Genomic DNA, 21,142 nt, shown 5'->3' with positions numbered 1-21,142 from the left:
AATAAACTCATGATAATGCTAATATCTGAATAGCCAATATACATGTGTTTATTTCTATTTAAGTGCTTACTTTGAACACTGGCAGTTATTGTATAGTATTTTGCTGATGAGATCTCCATGTGTTAAGGAGTATACTGCACACTGGTGAAAATACGAGTGTTAGAATATTTTTTAGGCCTGCTTTAAAAACCTCCGGCTCCTCGAATGGCACGAGCTTCACAGTGTAAATACTGGAGTCGCTGTTTTTGAGCCGTTAAAGAAGGCGGCGCTTGTGACGCTGTCTTGCAATGAAGGTAGTATCAGAACGGCTGCAGTCTGTAAGTCTATTTTGAGAAGACAACTCTGGACAGGCTATACTGAAAACTGGACAGGAGCAGTCAGAGCAAAATGAAACCTACAGCTAAATATGATCACAGGAAGGGCAAGGGTCTGACTTTCTGTTTACTTTAACCTACATTTCAGTGCACCCAAGAGGGAAACCAGCCCATCAAAACACGCTGGAACTTCTTCATAATTGGAAGTAAAGTGGAAAGGAGACATCTTCAACCTTTAAATGTTTAACCATGTGAACGCATGTGCAGCAACAAGTAGAAACTGAAAAGACTTGCAGCAGATTTGTCTGACAGGATTTCTGATTACAGATCAGATTTGATATTTATTTGACCTGTGATTGCAAAGTATAACCCCAATTCCAAAAAAGTTGGGATCAACACCCTTGTTAACTGATATCAGTACTTTATGTTGACATATTATTATTTTGCTGAATGTATGTACTAACAGGCATGTTGCTGGCCATAGCACAATGGCATAATAGCCACAACTTAGCATGGTTTTAACTAGCATGAATCAGCCTTTTGAGATGACTATGCACATCTGAAAGCAGAATCTGTGCACATATGGTAAAGTACATGTTGCTTTACTTAATGTTTAAACGTTCAAAAAAGGTTATTATGAATTTAATAGCAGCACCAAGTCTCTTCTTGGTGTATCAGATGAGTTCTATAGAGACAGGTTTAGAGCAAGCTTTACTAAAGTGAGGAATAAAAGTGGTATTTTTGTTTTGTGAAACAGAAAAGTGTCCATTGCTGTACTTGAACCCACAACCTTCAGCACAGCAGCGGTAAAAGGTCAGCAATTTACCCACTAAGCTACTCGATCAAACACCACACTAACTGATAAAACATACATTAGCCAGTTAAAAAAAAAAAAGAGCTACTTTAGAGGTGAGATCAGGACTATGGGCAGACACAGGCCAACCAATCCACAAATGATATTCATATGAGGGAGGCATGACATGAGAAAACCAGCTTTCTCTCTGCGTACCTGTGAGAATGGCCCTCGTCTCACAAAATCAGTCATATTGATGTGCTTTAAAAACTTTGAGCATCCTGACAAGTTGCACTACATCTTTGTATATTTTGGTGGGTGTAGAGTGAGTAAAAAAATGTTTTTTTTTACTTTTTTAAAAATATATTTTAATTTTTGCACAGCATTTTTGCAACTTGGGATTGTAAGTTTGAGTCTAGTTGACGCTGATGTTGGAAGATCAGATAATCATTGGCTGACAGCCGCAATGTTTTCATGCCCCTCCCTCTATTGCTTCACCATTATTAACACCAACTCACTTCTTACTTAAAACTCATTATTGCAATTTCTTCACAGTCATTAACATCACAACATCCTGTCTAGCTAATCAACATAAACAGTTCTTTTGCAACGCCAAGCCAAGAAGAAGTCACAAGTAATTGCTGCAAGCTGAAACCTTGTATGCCTCATTTTAGGCCCAGCTGTTCTAGTGACTGTTCTTACTCATTACATACACAGCAGCTGTTCCAAGGTCTCATCTCTTACACTGAATCCATTATGTTAGACACAACCCTGGGATGAGGCAGCAAAGATTTGTGCTTTTTTACTGAATCCTCAGACACTGCAAGTCTGTGTTTGACTCTAGGTATGTAAATAAGGACTTTAGTCTCAGGGGCCATATTTCCCTCGAATCCAACTGAATTCTCATTGGTCAGTCAATCATATTTTTTTTATTTTCATAAGGAGAAAAGTGCTACATTAACAGTCCGCTATATTTGGCTGGGCGCAAAAAGAGACTGCTTATTAAAAACAGGGTGTCCGAGTTGAGTGGAGCACCTTTGAAATGAATGAAGGAAGAAAGGTTGCTGCGCTACCAGCGCTGTTATAAAAGCTAAAAAAATCTAATATCATCAAATATGCACAAGACAAATATGGGCAGAAAACAAACAAAACAGCCCAAACAATTATAGGCTTTCATGGCCTGTTAGGGTTAGCAGTGTAGGGTCAGCAGTAGGGTCAGCAGTAGGGTCAGTTCGTCAGTATTTCTTGTGCTATTATGGTTTGATATTTAGAAATCAAGACAATCTAGCCAGATCCTTGTTTAGCTGAAAATTCACTGTAAAACACAACTAAACAGCACAAGTTTGAGAATGATATGGTATCATAATGATGTTATGCAGTATATTAGGATTATACCACTGGACAATGGTGTAACCAATCAAAGAAGGAATTGATGATGGTTAAATGGTTAAATTATCACCTTAAAGGTCTCATGACTGGATTTCAGTGCACCCCCAGTAACCCAAACATTATTTTTTATGGATTTAATTAAATTATTACGAGTTATTTTTAGAAAAGGATATTTAATCTCACCTCTAAACAGCAGTGTGCTAGATATCACAAATCTAAAACATGTCTGAAGATTCACCTGAAATTTTTAGCTGACAGTTCATGATTGCAATGAGCTCAACAGGGTTCATGCATTACAGCTTGACTTGCAAGCAAAGGAAAAAAGAGGCCTGAGGCTCACAGCAGGCGGTGAGGCCAGAGGGCCAGTATGCTTGCCATTCCGGCTGGGTTTAATCTGCAGGACAATAAGCAGTGCCTGCCTCAGAGTGCACTTTGCGAATCTAATTGGAGACAGCATTATGCTGCTGTAATTGGCTCTCTTGTATGCAGGGTTGATCTGTCTAAACAAATTTTTCAACTCGGGGGAAAAAATCCTCCCGCACCAAAGACGGCAACACAATAGCTCTGGTATTGACATGTGTGATGGAAGGTGGTGTTCCAGTGACTGCGTTTAGACACTAGATGATTAGCCACCGAACCTGCAAACTGTAGCACCAACACAGAGCAGAACAGCAGCCTGAGCGCTATTCCAACAGAGGTCGATTATCTTCTTAATAATCTCACCTATTCATTACATGAGTCTGGAAATTGTAGCTAATGTGAAAAAGAGAGCCTCAAATCAGAAGTACTTTGGAGTAACTCTTAAACGATTAACTTAAAGCAGTAACTTGTAAGCTGGAGAGGAAATGGCGTGTCACAAATTTACAAGATCATCATTTAGCCTGGAGAAATAGTTTGCTGCTTTATAAGAAAGTCCTCTGCAAAGCCAGAACATCTTACTATTCATCACTGATTGAAGAAAATAAGAACAACCCCAGGTTTCTCTTCAGCTCTGTAGCCAGGCTGACAAACAGTCAGAGGTCTTTTGAGCCAACAATCCCTTTAACGTTAACTAGTAATGACTTCATGAACTTCTTCACAAATAAAGTTTAAACCAGTACCATTGATGTTAAGTTACTCTTTTTCTCCAATTGATCTTTCTGAGTTAACTTCAATAATTACTTCCTCCAAACCATCAACGTGTCTTTTAGACCCCATTCCTACAAAACTGCTCAAAGAAGTCCTGCCATTAATTAATGCTTCGATCTTAAATATGATCAACCTATCTCTAATAATCAGCTATGTACCACAGGCCTTCAAGCTGGCTGTAGTTAAACCTTTACTCAAAAAGCATCTCTAGACCCAGCAGTCTTAGCTAATTACAGGCCAATCTCCAACCTTCCTTTATATCAAACATCCTTCAAAGAGTAGTTGTCAAACAGCTAACAGATCATCTGCAGAGGCTTATTGAAGAGTTTCAGTCAGGTTTCAGAGCTCATCACAGCACAGAAACAGCTTTAGTGAAGGTTACAAATGATCTTCTTATGGCCTCTGACAGTGGACTCATCTCTGTGCTTGTCCTGTTAGACCTCAGTGCAGCGTTCGATACTGTCGACCATAATATCCTATTAGAGCGATTAGAACATGCTGTAGGTATTACAGGTACTGTGCTGCAGTGGTTTGTATCATATCTATCTAATAGACTCCAGTTTGTGCATGTAAATGGAGAGTCCTCTTCACACACTCAGGTTAATTATGGAGTTCCACAGGGTTCAGTGCTAGGACCAATTCTGTTTACATTATACATGCTTCCCTTAGGCAGCATCATTAGAAGACATAGCATACATTTACACTGCTATGCAGATGACAACTTCATATATCCATAAAGATATGAAGACCTGGTTGACCTCTAATTTTCTGCTTCTAAATTCAGATCCAACTGAGGTTATTGTACTCGGCCCTAAAAATCTTAGAAATATGGTGTCTAACCAGATTCTTAGTCTGGACAGCATTACCTTGGCCAGACAGACACTATCTCTACTTTCAAGATCAGGCTTCAAACTTTCCTTTTTGCTAAAGCATATAGTTAGGGCTGGACCAGGTGATCCCAAATCCTCACTTAGTTATGCAATAGGCATAGGCTGCTGGGGGATTCCCATGATGCATTGGGTCTTTCTTTCTTTGTTTCCTTCCCACTGTCGACAAAGCGCTTGCTCGTAGGGGGTCATATGATTGTTGGGTTTTTCCCTGTATCTATTATAGTAGGGTCTACCTTACAATATAAAGCACCTTGAGGTAACTGTTGTGATTTTGCGCTGTATAAACTGAATTGAACTGAATTTAAACTGCTGGTTTAAGCATTAATTAATGAAAGGACTTCTTTGCGCAGCCTTTTAGGAATGGGGTCTAAAAGACACGTTGATGGTTTTGAAATAAGTAATTACTGAAGTTAACTCAGAAAGATCAGTTGGAGAAATGAGTCAATGGTATTAGAAGTGGCTGTATGTAATGATACCTTCTGTGAGATGGTTGTGAATACTTTTTTCTCTATTGGTTAAAATTTAATTTGAAAAGACAATAAACACGTTATTACTAGTTAAGATTAAAGCAATGCTTGGTGGAACAGGGCTCTGACTTCTTGTCAGACTGTCTACAGTGCTAAAGAGAAATATATGTAGTAAGATGAAATGAAGATCTTTTGAATATTACATTATAAAGCGCCTTGAGGCGACTGTTGTTGTGATTTGGCGCTATATAAATAAAACTGATTGAGGCTTCGTTTTCAGATAAGCCACAGTATCCAGTCTTAGGCTGTACAGATGTAATACTATTACGATAACTGATCTGAGTGGGAGAGGAATCCACTGTGGTGGGACATTAAGAAAGATAACAGCGGATGAATTAAAGTTAGCTAAAGCACTTTCAGAGAGACATCTACTGTAATGAAATGGATTACCCACTGCTTTGTAATTCATTATTGTAAGTGCAAATGTTATTAAGAAATGATCAGACCAGGGCGGGTTTTCAGGGAATACTGTTACACGTTCAGTTTCTATGCCATATGTAAGAACATGATCCAAAATGTGATGAATGGAGCTACAAACTGCTAATAGGAAAAGACCTCATTCTAAATGGAAAAAATGACATACTGACAAATGTTTATCTTTCCTGAAGTATTCTGCCAACACATAGCAGCAGTATGATTCAGCATACTGTTTTTCCTTTGAGAGAGATGCCCATAGGGCATCACAGGTACAGACACATTTATGTTGGTTCACTGCAGCACAACCATACGAATCTCTTACCATCATTTGATCTTTAATGCTTAGATTGGTCCAGTTCAGCAACTATACCCAGTCTACCAATCAAGTCTTTATGTTGTTCAGTTACAGATTAAGGCTGTCTTTGATGCTCTGACTAATTTGTTTACAGCATTGCCAGCTGGATATCACTGCACAAGCCACAATAAAAAAAAAACAAAAACATTTAATTGATTAACTGACACTTAAAAAAGGCAGCTGAATTATTACCAGTTTCCTCTACTCAAGTTATAGTCTGCTTGCATCACTTGAGCCTTCAATGCGCTAATACAATTCTACATGAGCTGAAGGCAGCACAAAGGAAAACCGACAGCAACTCTTTGGGTCTGGACTGATGTAAAATTTGAACTGGGAATTTTACGCTACACTCCAGTATTTCAATTCCCATTTTTATTTATATTGTGCCAAATCACAACAACAGTTGCCTCAAGAGACAGTATTTACAGGTTTGTACACATCCTGATATGCTGGCATAGAGCTACCATATCAGGACATTTCGACCATCATTAGGCAATGTGACTGCCTAAATTTGTATCATAAAAACTTGTAGATATAATGTAACCTTATTACTATATTATCACAAACACCATCACACATTCAGATCCAGTAGATAACAATAGAACGTGTATCACTGCTAACCAGCTAATGACTCGTCTTCTATTGCGACACTCTTGCAGCAGCCCTTGATATCTTTCAGCTATTTAAGCAGACAGTCTCTTGTCAAGTAGCCTAATGAAGACCAAATTCACTTGGTCTGAACTGAAACTGGGGACAGTAGTCTTTGTTTTGTCCTGGAGATCAGCTTTGAACCAGAGGGTCACGCTAACCAAACCCCACAGCAGGTGGAGAATTAAATCATGTGTCTCTGTGCTAAGCTCATCAAGGCTACAGAGCAGAAGAAGGACTACCGTTATTAGCTGCAGTTTAGGACAGTGGAGCTAATCTATGAGATGAGGAACTCACTAAAGAGGCAGATGATTATTGCTCTGTTCTTTATTGTCACAAGTACCTAATTTTTTTATTAAATTTACCAAAGACTGGGAGTCCGCACACATGCTCATGGATCCACAGTTCTGTAACATCAACACAAAAGGCTAAATGAGAACCTCCTAGAAAAGCAAAGGATGACCCAATGGGTCCCCACTACTGAAAGAACTATATTCTAACGCCTGTGGGAAACACGATCTTGAAACTACTAAAAAAAAAAAAAAAAAAAAAAAAAAAAAAAAAAAAAAAAAAAAATAGTGGCTTTCTCTTTTAGGAAACTTAAGTTAAGCGGTTAGTTTTTTATTGTTTTATTTTAATATTAAAATCTTGATGACTTGCAAGGGTCTTCTATTAGTGATTGGTTGAAAGGGTCAGATGACAAAACATGGGAGTTTCTGACTCCAGCTCGTTGGTCCGGTGAACCACCGGTCACCTGACTCAAACTGACTCTCCTCCACACTGTCCCCATTCATAAAGTGCTTTAAAACCCCAAACTTTACGGCTAGCAGCTGGCTTTCCCATTTCCATGCCAATAGCCAAATAATAAAGAAAGACTTACTGCTTAAGAGAGAGTGAAAGCGGACAGCATATCCTTGGTTCCTTAACATAAAACTCATTGTTGCTGCCACGGGCAGCACAAAACTTACCCTTTAGACGGACTTTCCCCTGAGTTATTAGTTTTGTTACCAGTCAGCTCACATAAACTAATTTAAATCTAATTTAAGCCACAACCAACCAACCCGATTATGCCATGTTCTGTACTTGCACAAGATGGCGTTCAAAAACTAATCCAACTACACAGAAAGGGCAGAATGGTGTAACTTAGCCTTTGTGTGGTGCATTGCAACACTAGGATCGCCTTGATTAGTACCATTATCACTGCCATGGACTACACTACTCCAGCATAGTAAGAGGCCTAAAGTGAAATTTGAACAGACCCCTTCGTTTGTGTGTCATCTGAGGATTGGATGGGTGACAGAAAACAGAAAAGGCCCTTTGTTCCCTCAGTCCACTATCCAGATGTCTTCTTCAGTTCAGCCTACCCAGGCGAGATGGGAGATACGAGCTATTATGTGAAAAATAGAGACTTAACCCTTTAAAGCCTGAAACAAATACTTGTCAGAAAATTTTTGAAAACACAGTGTTTATTTAACTGTAGTGACAAATTAAAAATAAAAGTCAAGATTCATATTTCCTACATCTGCCCCCCCCTGCTTAAAAATATATTGTGCAAGTTGTTTTGGTTTTTCAAGGGAGGGAAAAACACTGATAATGTAACATTATCTGTATGTATGAAAGATAATACAGAGAAGATTAAGGGGTTAAGACCATGACAAAAACTAACTTCATAAAGTAAATAATAACAAAAGCTGAACCAAATTTCACACAGTGGGAAGTAAAAGCTTCCTTTGAAGAAACCTCTGGCAGATCCAGGCTCAGGGAGCGGCAGCCAACGGCCATGACTGATTGGGGTGATAAGAGCAAGACAGAACAAAAGACACAATGTTGAAGACAGCCAGAGATAAATAATAAGTAATGATTAAGTGCAACGTGTGTATGAATAGACAGTGAGTGAAGAAGAAACACCCAGTGCATCATGGGAATCCCCAGGAGCCTAGACCTGTGGCAGTATAGTAACGTTTTAAGCCAATCTTAAAAGTGGAGGGCGTCTGTCTCGCAAATCTAATTTTAAATATCGTAGGAACCACAAGTAAGCCTGCACTCAAATGGTACTATCACAATTATAAGACAATCCAAGCATTTCTGACAACACATACGCTTGCTGTACTTTATGTGAGCTGATCTTGCTCACAGTTGTGCACAGTCACCTTGAAAAGCTGATTCCTACTATAAATGTGCTTCATTTGCTTTAGTCTTGACTAAACAGTAACACATCTTTGAGTACAGTCGTGATCAGACAATAATGGCATTCATTAATGTTGTTTTTCTTTATTACACATGAACACTAGAGCTCCATCTCTGAGGATGTGTGTGCATGGTGCACTCTCTGTACTGTAATAATAAACAGAACCATCTTGGAGGTATAGAGTACATTCAGCACTTTACATGTAGATAAACTATGAGAGAGGACTACACAACAACACGCTTCCAAGCAAAAGCAGAACTACAGAATTGCTCATCTTCTGCCAAAATATTGGTGTACTTTCAAAGATAGACTCAGTGTACACGCTGGAGGGTCTTTGCCTTACAATATAAAGCTCCTTGAGGCAGCTGCTGTTGTGCTTTGGTGCTACATAACGTGTGCATCTTTCCCATCACTTTGGTTCCAGCTAACTATGGAGCTCGTGTTATATTGAATATATCACTACTGAGCTCTGATAGGACCGAAATGTAGAACAGAAAAATAATCCAAGACATTCCCCACTACTCCCTCACAGCTTCAATCTAACCCTGATAGGATGAGTCAAAATCCCTGCAGCATACTTATTTTCCTGTATTTGTTCATCAGTTACAATACCACTGCTAATGTTGTCTTTTACTGTGCTAGGGCAAGATTGTGGCTTTGAGGCAGAGAAGTTTAGGCAACTGTCCACAGCTACATATGGGCGTGGTCATCAGCTCTATATGGGCGTGGTCATCAGCTCTGTTGCAGAGCTATGTGCTATGAAATGCTACACATTTGTCAGCTTCATATTCATGATGCAGGAATCCCTCTTTCCACCATTTCCCCAAGGCACCTCATTGAATTGAGATTTGGGCACTATTTGAGTACAGTGAACTTTAATAATCCAACTCGAGGTGATTTGACCTTTGTGACAGGTTGTGCTATCCTGCTGAAAGTATCCATCCAGAGACTGGTACACTATAGGCCTAAAGGCAAGGACAGGCCCAGCAAACTGCGCCAAGAAACTGTCTCCCACACAGTTACACCACTACCAGCTGGGCAACTGCATTCTAGCCTTACTTCACCAAGCACAATGCAGATCATGAGATGCAGCGGAATAAAGCACACAGCCACTGGACTCTGAACCAGCAGAGACATGTTCTCTGCCAGATGACCGTTGGTTCCTCCTCTGGCGTTAAAAGCAAGCGCCTTTTTCTTGGCATGAATACATACTGCTGCTCACAATATCAGACTTGCCTGAAAAAATGATGGCCCAGAGTTAACTGCTGTGAAATTTTAGCTTCAGAGATCACATACTCTTTTGGTCCATTGTCCCACTTCAGGCAGTGCCTGAATATGAATATCTCATATTTATGCTACATTGAGCAAAAATTTGTATAATATATAAGTACAGTTGGCGTGTTGTATCAGACTACCAACCATGCCATAACGGCACTTGCAAAATGACTCAGTCTTTATTCCAGACTCAGTCAATAGAATGGATATTTTTCATTATCTTCACTTGTTTTGCTATACTTACTTTTACATATGAAAATATTTCTAATGGTACTTGTTGAGCTGTTCACCTTTGTTCTTGAACATTGGTACCAGTACACGTCTTTTCCATTTCTCAGAGATTACTTTCCAAAATTGAGTTATTAAATAATCTGGTCAAGAAGTCAACTGCTCTCTCCTAAACATCTCCATACCTCCACAGGTATGTCATCTTCTAGAGTTCATCCTCTTCATAGCTGCCCCCACCTAGTGTCTTTGTCTTCTTTTTTGCCAGCAAAGTAGCTATGACACTGTAGTGTTTGCCAAAATGACCTGCAGTGGCAGACTGAGGTTTTTCCAGTCTGATTAATTATGATACGAGTAAGGCCTTCCTGTCACTTCAGGCCCACAGCAGTTAGTCTAATAAGAAGGCAGCAGATGACAGCTGCTTCACAGAAGGGAACATGGGCGGATCCACAGCTATGTTACATCGAGACAAAAGGCTAAATGAGAACCGCCCAGAAAAGCAAAGGACGAACCAATATTGGTCTTTTTTTTTTATTTAATTTTTATTGTTGAATGTAATTATAGATGTGTGGTGGGCAGCAGCATATTTGTGGAGTTGTGAAGGTCCAAGCAGCTAGCATTTAGTGAGCACCGCCCAAGGAAGCCAGATAAACAGGAACTGGGTTATGGCTGTAGGAAAAGCTAAAGACGACAAATCCTTCTAATATGCACACATCAAGCCCATAAATATACTCCTCGCCCTAAACAATGCCACCATTACAGAAACAAATCTGAATTTTAAAATCCACATTTTCACTCTGTGTTTAGGGGTCTCATCAGTGTGTCAAAATATGATGGTTAAATACGCAGGCTCTGCTGTGGGGCAGGTCTTTCCTGCTTCACCCTCTCAGAAGCTGTGAAATCACGAGGACGGAAGCATTAAAAAAAAAAATCTAACTCTCCATCTGACCAGTAGTGTCGTGGGAAACCTTTCCTTACAGACATTTGTATAACTTGGATACTAGTTAATTATTGTGTTACAGATCTGACTATTATTAATAGTGACTGACTTTAATTAATAAGAGTAGAAAATGGTAAAACATGACGTCCAACAACTAAAGATATTTTGTTAAAGCTTGGCACTTTTGTCTACTAAAGTCGTTCTGAGCATTTCTTCAGCATGAAGATAACGAGACAACATAAATATCAATGGGAAAGCACTTAAACATATTTGGTTTTGTTTAAATACAGCAAGAACTGATTTAACCGACCCAGATTAGAAAACACAAGTGGATTATTTAAAGTGAACAGGTAAGGCAATTTACCCAACTTCCTTGGAGAATCTTTGTTTTGTGTTAACAGGTAGAGCTGGCACTAATGGTTGCAACTGTTTTAATATTACGCTGTTTTTGTTGTTTTGTTGACTTCTAGTCCTACACTGGTGGCAACACTGCGTTATTTCTTCCATCCATCCATCCATCCATTCGCTTCCGCTTCTCCATTTTCAGGGCTGCGGGGGGCGCTGGAGCCTATCCCAGCTGTCATAGGGCGAGAGGCGGGGTACACCCTGGACAGGTCGCCAGTCTGTCGCAGGGCCAACACACAGGGACAGACAACCATTCGCACTCACATTCACACCTAGTGACAATTTGGATTATCCAATTAACCTATCCCCACAAGCTGCATGTCTTTGGACGGTGGGAGGAAGCCGGAGTACCCGGAGAGAACCCACGCAAACACGGGGAGAACATGCAAACTCCACACAGAAAGACCCCGGCCTGATGGTGGAATTGAACTCAGGACCTTCTTGCTGTGAGGCAACAGTGCTAACCACCGTGCTGCGTTATTTCTTTCTATGTTTTAAATGAGCCATTCTACTATTAGAGCTTACTTATCATATAAATGCATATCATACATCATACAAGGCTGTTAGGACAATTAAACCCAGCGTGCTGTTTTGCACTAGCATCATAACTGCAGTAATCATCAAATTACTTTAAGTACTTTTGGGGTTTTTTTTGCTTCTTATTTAGTTTTGGTCTGATGTGGTGTGGTGGTGCTTTCCCTGTGGAAGTCAGTTTGTCTCCATGTTCGTTTACTTTTACTGCCCGTGTCAGTCTGCAGCCCTTCTGTTATCACCATTGTGAAATGAGTCTAAACAATCTGACAATTACTGGATATATCACACATATCTGAAATAAAAAATAGCCAGCTGTCTAACACTTCTGTCACAGGTTTATGCTGTGACCACTAGTGCCTAAAAGACCTCTCCTTGCAAATAACAGAATAAAAGCAGGACACCTCGGATTTTAAAACAACTTAACTATAAAGTTTGAGGATCTACTGTAAGAACCAGTAGTTTTGGTGAGACAACCATTTCCACTGAAGGAAGCAGCACGAGGAGAGAGCAAGAATATGGAAAACATTAGTGCACTTCAAGTCTGCACAGGTGGAAGAGAAAGGAGAGCAAATCTTAGGCAGTCATGGATGAATTTATTTTGAAAGGGAAGGCAAAAATGGTGTGTTATGGTAGAAAAAATAAATAAATAAATAAATAAATAGTGTATACAGTATACACAAGGTATACAGTCCCTCTGCTTGAACTGCTGTTTACACAACAGCACTATTAAGTCAAAGCAAATATTGATATGCCAATAAACATGCACATCCGTATTCAAAGCTGCTGAACGAGCTGTCACTCATATCTGAAACTCAGAAGCAGCAGCTCCTGCATAATCTACATATAGTCTGCTGGGAATCAACTGTTCAGACAGGGAGACTCACAGAATCTACTCAGCACAAAGTCAGCTCCATGCTTCACAAGGCCGAGTTTCAGTGGCCTCCATTTTTCTGTCTGCTAGCTAAGCCTCAGCAGAACTCATTGTTGCTTCTAATCTTAAAGCTCAAGGATTGTCAAATAGTGATGCAATCAATTTTAGTTATGAAAACATATCGTCCTCCTGCCCTCGATGCAGTCCTTTTCTGGAACAAACAGTGTGATAAATAGAAATTGCTGACATCCACAGAGCTGTCTTTAAGCTAGAATTCCAAACTGGAGTAGATCCTGTTTATGTGCTCTTACAATGGCCCATAAAGTAGCATGCCAGTTTGGTTCTATTCACACAAATCTAGAAGACCTTGCCAGCTGACCAAATCATATATTCAATCAAGTGAACCAGTATGTGCTTCTAAGCCATCTGAGCATCCAATGCTGTTAGCCGTTAGCTCTCAGAAGCTGCTGAGCGAGACAAAAAAATACTGCACTGAGTGGAACGTGTTAATACAGGACTTGGAAAATCCCCATGTGACCAAGAATTAGAGTAATCCCACCTGTGGAACTGGAACTAGTGAATCTGTAAGTTAGACAAAGACTGTTAGCCTGTATATGGTGTTAACTAGAAGAAAAGACAACATCAAGAAAACCTATAACAACCATGCAACCTGAAGAGCCAGCTTGCATCCAGCAAAGTTGTTATATTATGTTACAGACCAAAACAAGCACGAGATGGGTGTTTGGACCCGATGCTAACCGCCCTTGTGATGAAAACCTACTCAGAACATGCATGCAGAAATATAATGGTGTGGTTGTTGGCAGGTGGAGAGCAGCACATTACAGAGTGTGCTGGTTTGACAGCCCTGCTGACCACTCAGTAAAAATTAGGATTAGGAGGAGGATTCAAAGCAGTGCAGCCTTGTGATTCCCATTAGCAGGGCTGGAAGTTTCTTTTTGAGCTGGCATGCATGGCAGGAGAAGAAACAGTCTTTGTACTGCTGAGGACAGCAGATCAATGTCATCCATCAAAAACACAACTACAGACTACGTCAGATGCCTTTATTGAGGGCTCTTTATCTGTTAACTACAGTTTAATGAAGTTCACTGGTAAAGAAAAGCTATTTATGGCATCACTTTTCTTCATACTTTATTGTCAGAGGCCAGAACTTTGTCAGTTTATGGTTCTGTGACAAACAAATTTATAGGCCTGATTAATCAGATGAGTTATAGGCATTGATTGTTAAAGGTGCCGTCACAGACTGTGGTTCTTTCCACAATGAGACTGAATTATGATAGAAAACGAGATTTTATACTATATTTGCTAACAGCCATTTGAAATCTCTGCTCCAGTAACAGCAGCCAAACACCGACACTGCCTACACTAGAAATCACAGGAAATTCTAGTTCTGACAGTAACAGCAAATAGTAAACACAAAACAGATAAATTCAGTGTGACAGAGGTCTGGATCTTACTATATCCCCTAACACTGGTGAGACTGATTGGAATCAGTCTCACCAGACACACTAGGACAGTGAGTAGATCCAGACTTGGCTGAATGCCTCTAAGTGCCTCTGGACAGCCAGTACGGCCTTTACTGCAGTGACAGAACCAAAGTAACAATTCTGTGGTTCTACTTTTGCATTTGAGACATCTTTTTTTCCCCCTCTTAACAATGGAAATTGGCTTCCATGCAACTAAGACCTCCAGCACCAGCTAGTTGAAACCCTCGACGCTTCAATGTGGCAGATATATTTTACTCTGTACATCGTTAAGACATAACATTCTTCATTGTTTTGTGAGCTTTAGAAGCATTATAGTTTTATGAGTAGTCAGACATTTGGAGCCTGGGTTGGGTATAATGTCCGTTAAAGTAACGGCAGGAGGAAACCGTTTCAAATACACTTTATTGTTATTTCAGTTTATTAATTAGCGCTTTCCTTCACTGTGTGACATTGAGCGGTACGGAACGTAAAATGCTTCATATTCGTTTTTGATTGCATTAAACTACTGCATGAGAGAAGCAAATGAAAATCACTGTTTTCAGAGATGCAACACTTAGAACTCAGCAGGCACATGCACAAAGAAGCCAGATCCTGCTCAAATACACTGAAATAGAGCTGACTGGGCTGATCTAAATATCGACACCAAAGATGCTAATGGTATTGGATCAGTACTTTCTTTCTCTTTTCTATGTTCAGCACGTAACCCACTGCATTGTGTTAGATAATTGTTTTTTTTAGAAGTAAAAAAAATGTACCTCAATAACACCTGAAACTTTTGCATTGACCAGTAAGTCTATTTTACTTACAGCGTAGAGCACATTTAACCAACAGGCATCGACACGAACTACTTTAGAGACAGGAACATTTCAGGTCTCCTAAAAAACAGATGAAATTATCAAACTGCATTTTGAAAGTATTTGGGATCTCTTTGTATCCTGTGTTAAAGCATACTGAAATATGCTTGATAATCTGAAACAGTCAAGTGTGACAAATATGCAAAAATAAAAACAAATAAATAAATAAAAAAGCAAGAAGGGAAATACTGCACTGTATTGTTGCATAATATAAAAGTTCACCCTGTCATTACTGGGTTTGGCTGTTTTTGAACTTCAGTGACAATTAAAAGTCTCGTACTGTTTTCTTTCAGAATGTGCAGAGAGTGCAGGAGAAGCTCAATGGCAGCAAAAGGTTTCTCTCCAAATAAGTTATTAAGAAGTACACAAATGACAAAGCCACGAATACAAGAGAAAGTGAAGTATAGCGATGGGATGGACCAATCTAGGTTTTTCCAGGTATAATTTGATTCCACTGTTTAATCAATAAGCGGTATTACACCTGTCTGTCTAAGAGACTGGAAATCTGTCTGTGATGGCAATATGAGTTCTTTCACATGAGATTTGTGTCCAGCCAAAATAACATGTATATCAACAAAGGAAAATCATATTATTGTTATCAGCCACAATTTTTACAATAATATTTCAGTTTCTTTTTATGAAGGGGTAGCCCGTCTCAAGTGGCTTTAAGTGCTTCAGGAGAACAGAAAAGTGCTGTATAAGAATCCGTCAATTTACTGGCTTGTACGGACTGATTCAAAAGCTACCGTAGCTGACATTGCCAGTCCAGGGTGCATTGTTTGTTGTGTATACGGTTTCATAGCCAAACGCTACCCATGCTGATCTCTGTCAAACGTGAGCCTGAGCAGAAACACCGTTGCTGAACGTGTAGACCAGCTGTCCACCAATCTAAAAGAACAGCTTGTGGAAAAGGGAAAAGATTTCACTGCATATTCCCTTGCTGTGAATGAGAGCACTGACACAACTGACATTGCCCAGTTGTCAATTTTCATTCGTGGAGTGGACTGCAGCCTGACCGTAACAGAAGAGTTTTTGGCGTTACGTCCGATGCATGGCACGAGTACAGGACAAGATCTGTATGAAGAGGCATCCAGATGTGTAAATGAGATGGGACTGCCTTGGGAAAAACCCGTGGGATTGACAACAGACGGAGCACCCGCGGTGTGTGGACACTAGGGATGGGTACCGGTGTCCGGTGCCATGATGGCACCGGTTCTGACATAAACGGTAGTAACCAGACCGAAAAGCAGCGCACATTTCGGTGCTTTATTTCGGTGCTTTTTTTTCCTGAGCTGTGATACACTTTAGATTCTAGCCAATCATTTTACGTTTCCGAGAATAGTAGGCGGGCCCAGGTACGTACGTTCTTTTAGAGCAAACTCAGCAGCAACAAGTGCTTTAAGCTGATACTGTGATACTGTCAAAGGAGGTAACACCTCAAATCCAATGAAACACCTGGCGACGCATAGCGTTTTTTTTTTAAAAGCCCAGAAATGCGCCGTATTTGATAGCTTGCTGCGAGACCTCACACCGAGCACATCTACTGCGGGTGGGTTGCCTGTTATGCAACATCCCCCAAAAACACGAAGAGGAGAGTCCTGGCCCCTAGCCCTGCCAGTGTAGCAGAAATGATGAGGATGATGATGCAGCAGCAGCCGTTCTTCTCTGCGTGAGTAGCTTCATGTTGTTCATGTGTAATTTACGTTGAGTAGGCTAACCACGTTATTACATTAATGCATGTAAGGTGAACTAGCAAACATCATCATAGCTACATGCGGCTGTCTTCTTGTTTGATGGCAGATGCTCCCTTCACCCTGGCCAAAAAGGCTAAAATGACCAAAGAAAAAGTGGGAAACAGTTAAACATGAGAGGTTTAGGACAAAGTTTGTGTTTTTTCCATTGTTTAAGCACTGCTTCCAGCCAAGAGTGATACCATATATGCCCCATAGCTGCAGAAAAGGCTAACATTGTTATCTTTTTACAAAAAACAGCTGAGCATGAGAGGTTTTTGGACCAATTTTGTGTTCTCTATTCTTTAAGCACTGGTTTGAGCACCGTTTAAGCACCGGCACCGTTTCAAAAGTACCGATTTGGCACCGGTATCGGATAAAACCTAAACGATACCCATCCCTAGTGGACACAGGAGTGGATTGGTGGCAAGGATACGTGAGAGGATGCAGGACGAAAATGTCACAGAGGAGCTGACAGCTTATCACTGCATAATACACCAGGAGTCGTTATGTGACATGTAATGACCATCATAACGCGCGCAGTTAACTTCATCAGAAGTTTAAATCACCGCCAGTTCAGGGCATTTCTGGGAGCGTTAGATACAGAGCATGGTGACTTGCCCTATCACACAGATGTGCGATGGCTAAGCCAGGGAAAGGTGCTGCAAAGATGTTTCGAGCTTCGTGAGGAGATCTGTCTGTTCATGGAAAGCAAAAGGAAAGACACAACAGAGCTTTGAGATGAAACATTTATGTGTGAAATGGCGTTTCTGTGCGACATCACAAGCCATCTGAACGTGATGAACCTGCAACTGCAGGGACGGGGGCGTGTCATCTCTGATATGTGCAGTACGGTGACGGCGTTTCAAACCAAGCTGAGTCTGTGGGAGACGCAGAAAGAAACCTTGAGCCACTTCCCCAGCTGCCAGACCACGAAAGAGAAGCGCTCTACCGCTCAACATACTTGCCGCCGAGTTCCGACGCCGATCTGCTGACTTTGAAGCTCAAAGAAGCAGGTTTGAACTACTTGCCAATCCTTTTGGAGTTGATGTGGAAAGCGCACCACCGAACCTCCAGATGGAGTCGATTGAGCTCCAGTGCAATGACACACTGAGGGGAAAATATGAGAGAGCGGGTGCCGCCGAGTTTGCACGTTTCATCCCCGACACAATGCCACAGCTGCGCATCCAAGCTGCTCAGACGCTCTCCATGTTTGGCAGCACACACCTGTGTGAACAGTTGTTCTCTTTGATGAAGCTAAAAACATCACACCGGAGCCGTCTTACTGATAAACACCTTGACTCAATCCTGAGGACTTCCTCAGCTCAGAGCCCGACCCCGAACATTGATGAACTCGTACAACAGATGAGACACCACCAAGTATCAGGCTCAGACAAGTGAGCAGAACATTTACGCATTTCTAGTTTTTAATTCAGTTACATTTTTTACATTTGTTTCTACAAGACGGGATTTTTCTTTGAAGTATTGTTTTGTCTGTGTGCCATAGATTTTTGTATTTTATCTTATTGTATTTTATTTATTTATATGTATTTTTCAGTTAATGGACTCAGGGAAAATTGCAGATAAGAGCCATGAGACAGAATACAACTGGTTTGATTATTTTTTTTCAATTTTCTCTTTTTACTATTGGAAAGCAGTAACTGGATCACAGAGCAGCACAATATTGCACTTTCAGTTTACAATGCATGCAACTTCATTTATGCATTCATCTTGATATTAAGGAGCATATTTTATTTTCTTTATGAATGACATTTACTTTTTTGCTGTTTGCCTGTTGAAAATGTTTTCTTTGGAAATAACTGACAGAGCCATCAGAAAATATTGGATTATTAATTTAATCGTTAAATAATATACAGTACACTGTGTTAGGTCTTGGTTCAATAGGTTATGTGCAATCATTTTAATGTTTTAATACACATTGAACCAGTCCGGCCCTCAGCTTGTAGCAAATTTGTTTTTTGGCCCTCTGATGTATGTGACTGTGACATCCCTGATATAGATGATGAGATATTCAACGTCTTTGCAATTTTAATTTGTAGATGCAGTTTTTATGTACTGGTGAACGTTAACCCATCTTTACTTCTGACACTGGCAACTGGTCAGTTACCACTTACTTGTCCACCTTATTGTTGCACCCCATCTCAATCTTTTTGAAAACTGTTGTTCTCGTGCTCCAGTTTAGCCCAGTGGGATGAGCAGCTGAACGTAGGCCCGGTTCTCCCCCCTCTCTCTCCCCGCTTTCCTGTCTCTCTCCAATAAAGGCCAAACCCCCCCCCCCAAAAAAAACAAAACTGTTGAACTAATCAAATTCAGCTAATATTACTCTTAACATGCCACATTTTTTCAGTTTATTATGTTTATTATGTGTTTATTATGTTACTTTGTGAATAAAATATGGGTTCCTGGGACTTGCAAACGATTGGTTTCTTTCCAGTTTAATTGGGGTTGTAATATTAGCACAGCTGTCATACAGGGTCCATGGAAAATGGAAATGGAAGCATAATGTTGCCTGGAGTCAGCTTGTATGGAGCTGGCTACATTTTTGACTTGTTTTACACTAAAATATGTTGTATGTCAACTGGCACCATTAAAAGTATACAGTGTTAGCACTTTTGTAATGCATCCCAATACAGGTAGTAAAGACACTGAAGCCTTTTGTTGTGATTACTAAGTGAATTTATGGAAGTGTATTCAGAGACAACAGCATGTTGCGCTAAATCGGTCTTAAATCCTTCCAGATAAATCCTATACCACTTCCTCTGCCCACATACATTCAAATCCACCCATAAGTCCCTTGCACCTCATACTTGGAAGCCCTGTGTACAACAACTAAATTACTACACAGATAAATAAATAAACAAACACCTTACCTCATACGACCAGACACACTGAACACCTGCAAATCTCCTGACACACCGGCCCACCTCCACATCTTCATGGGTAGTGTACATCTCCTGTAAACACTCTCTGATATGGGGTACCATCCTCTTAAGAACTTCACGGCTCATGATGACGCCTGGCCCACCCATACAGAAGTTCTCCCCAGGCTCCAGAGCCAGTTTCCCAAGCTCATCCCGGGCCCCCATTCCCGTTTGACCCAGAAAGATGGCCTCACTACTATTGAGGCTGCGCAGGAAGCTCTCGAGCTTCTCACTCTTGATGTAGACATCATCATCAGCCCTCATAAACCATTCATACTTATCCAGGTAATAGTCATGCATGTACTTAAGCATCATGAAGGACTTCTTTTGGGGAGGGTATGAGTCATCTACATTCTTCAGAGCCACTATCGGGATCGGTATGGAGGTGTCAGATCCTTCACTGGAGAAGAACTCCACACGACCTGGAATTGTCTGTGCCCATGTCCTGTAATCAACACAGACAAAAGGAGAGGACTGGTGTTATGATGATATGTCTAAGACAACCAAAAACAAGTGTGTATTCTGCAGAGGACACCACTAGGTACATTCATCTGGATATGGCTGAAACAGGTGGCACAGTCATAAATGTTCAGCATTTAGAAACCAGCGGCTATTTCAGAGGTAGAAAGCTCATATTTTAGTGATATTCCTAATTTGCATCATAACCTTCCAATAATATTCCTGCTAAACATCAAATATTGTGACAATAACAGTTTTAGTCATTTTGCCTCTGTATAGCACCACATCGGAGTTTAAATCAAACAAGTTATGGTTGAAGCGCACACTTCCGGCTTGAATTCAAGAGGTTTAACAACATGTAACTGTTTATCAATTACAGGCCTGTTTTGGAGCAGGTCCTGCTTCTTTGGGGGTATTCCTGTCCTCTGATTGTCTTCAGTAACAATTTAAAACAAAACAAAGCCAAAAAAACCATCTGCGTGTGTGCCAGAGAGAGAGGACGTGAACGCCTGTGTTTGTCATATAACGGACTTGAAAAGTGAAGGTGAGACTGCAGTAATCCCACCCCATGAGAGCCAGAGGCAGACAAGGAAATGCCCAGGAGGCCCCGGACCTCCACCGCACCCAAGAGAACCGAAAATCCGAGGATAACAACCACGCGTCCACCGACGCCCACCAACCAATTGTTTTTTTTAAAGGTGGCAGACATTTCTCCAAACTGTTGTGATCTAGAAATACATTTCTATATTGAGT

At 40.6% G+C, this 21,142-nt stretch overlaps 1 protein-coding gene across 1 annotated transcript in view; it reads right to left on the bottom strand.

Moving 5' to 3' along the window:
* Positions 1 to 21,142, bottom strand: part of chsy1 (chondroitin sulfate synthase 1) — a 33,223-nt gene that overhangs the window by 2,440 nt on the left and 9,641 nt on the right. Inside the window, exon 2 of the mRNA XM_080884265.1 lies at positions 19,880 to 20,375. Within this exon, the coding sequence (XP_080740391.1) occupies positions 19,880 to 20,375 (496 nt within the window). The remainder of the gene's footprint in view (positions 1 to 19,879; positions 20,376 to 21,142) is intronic.

Source organism: Rhamphochromis sp. 'chilingali' (genome assembly GCF_963969265.1).
Source record: "Rhamphochromis sp. 'chilingali' genome assembly, chromosome: 6".
Classification (NCBI taxonomy): Eukaryota; Metazoa; Chordata; class Actinopteri; order Cichliformes; family Cichlidae; genus Rhamphochromis; species Rhamphochromis sp. 'chilingali'.
Note: the sequence above shows the minus strand (reverse complement) of the source record. Positions and strands in the feature narration are given on the sequence as shown.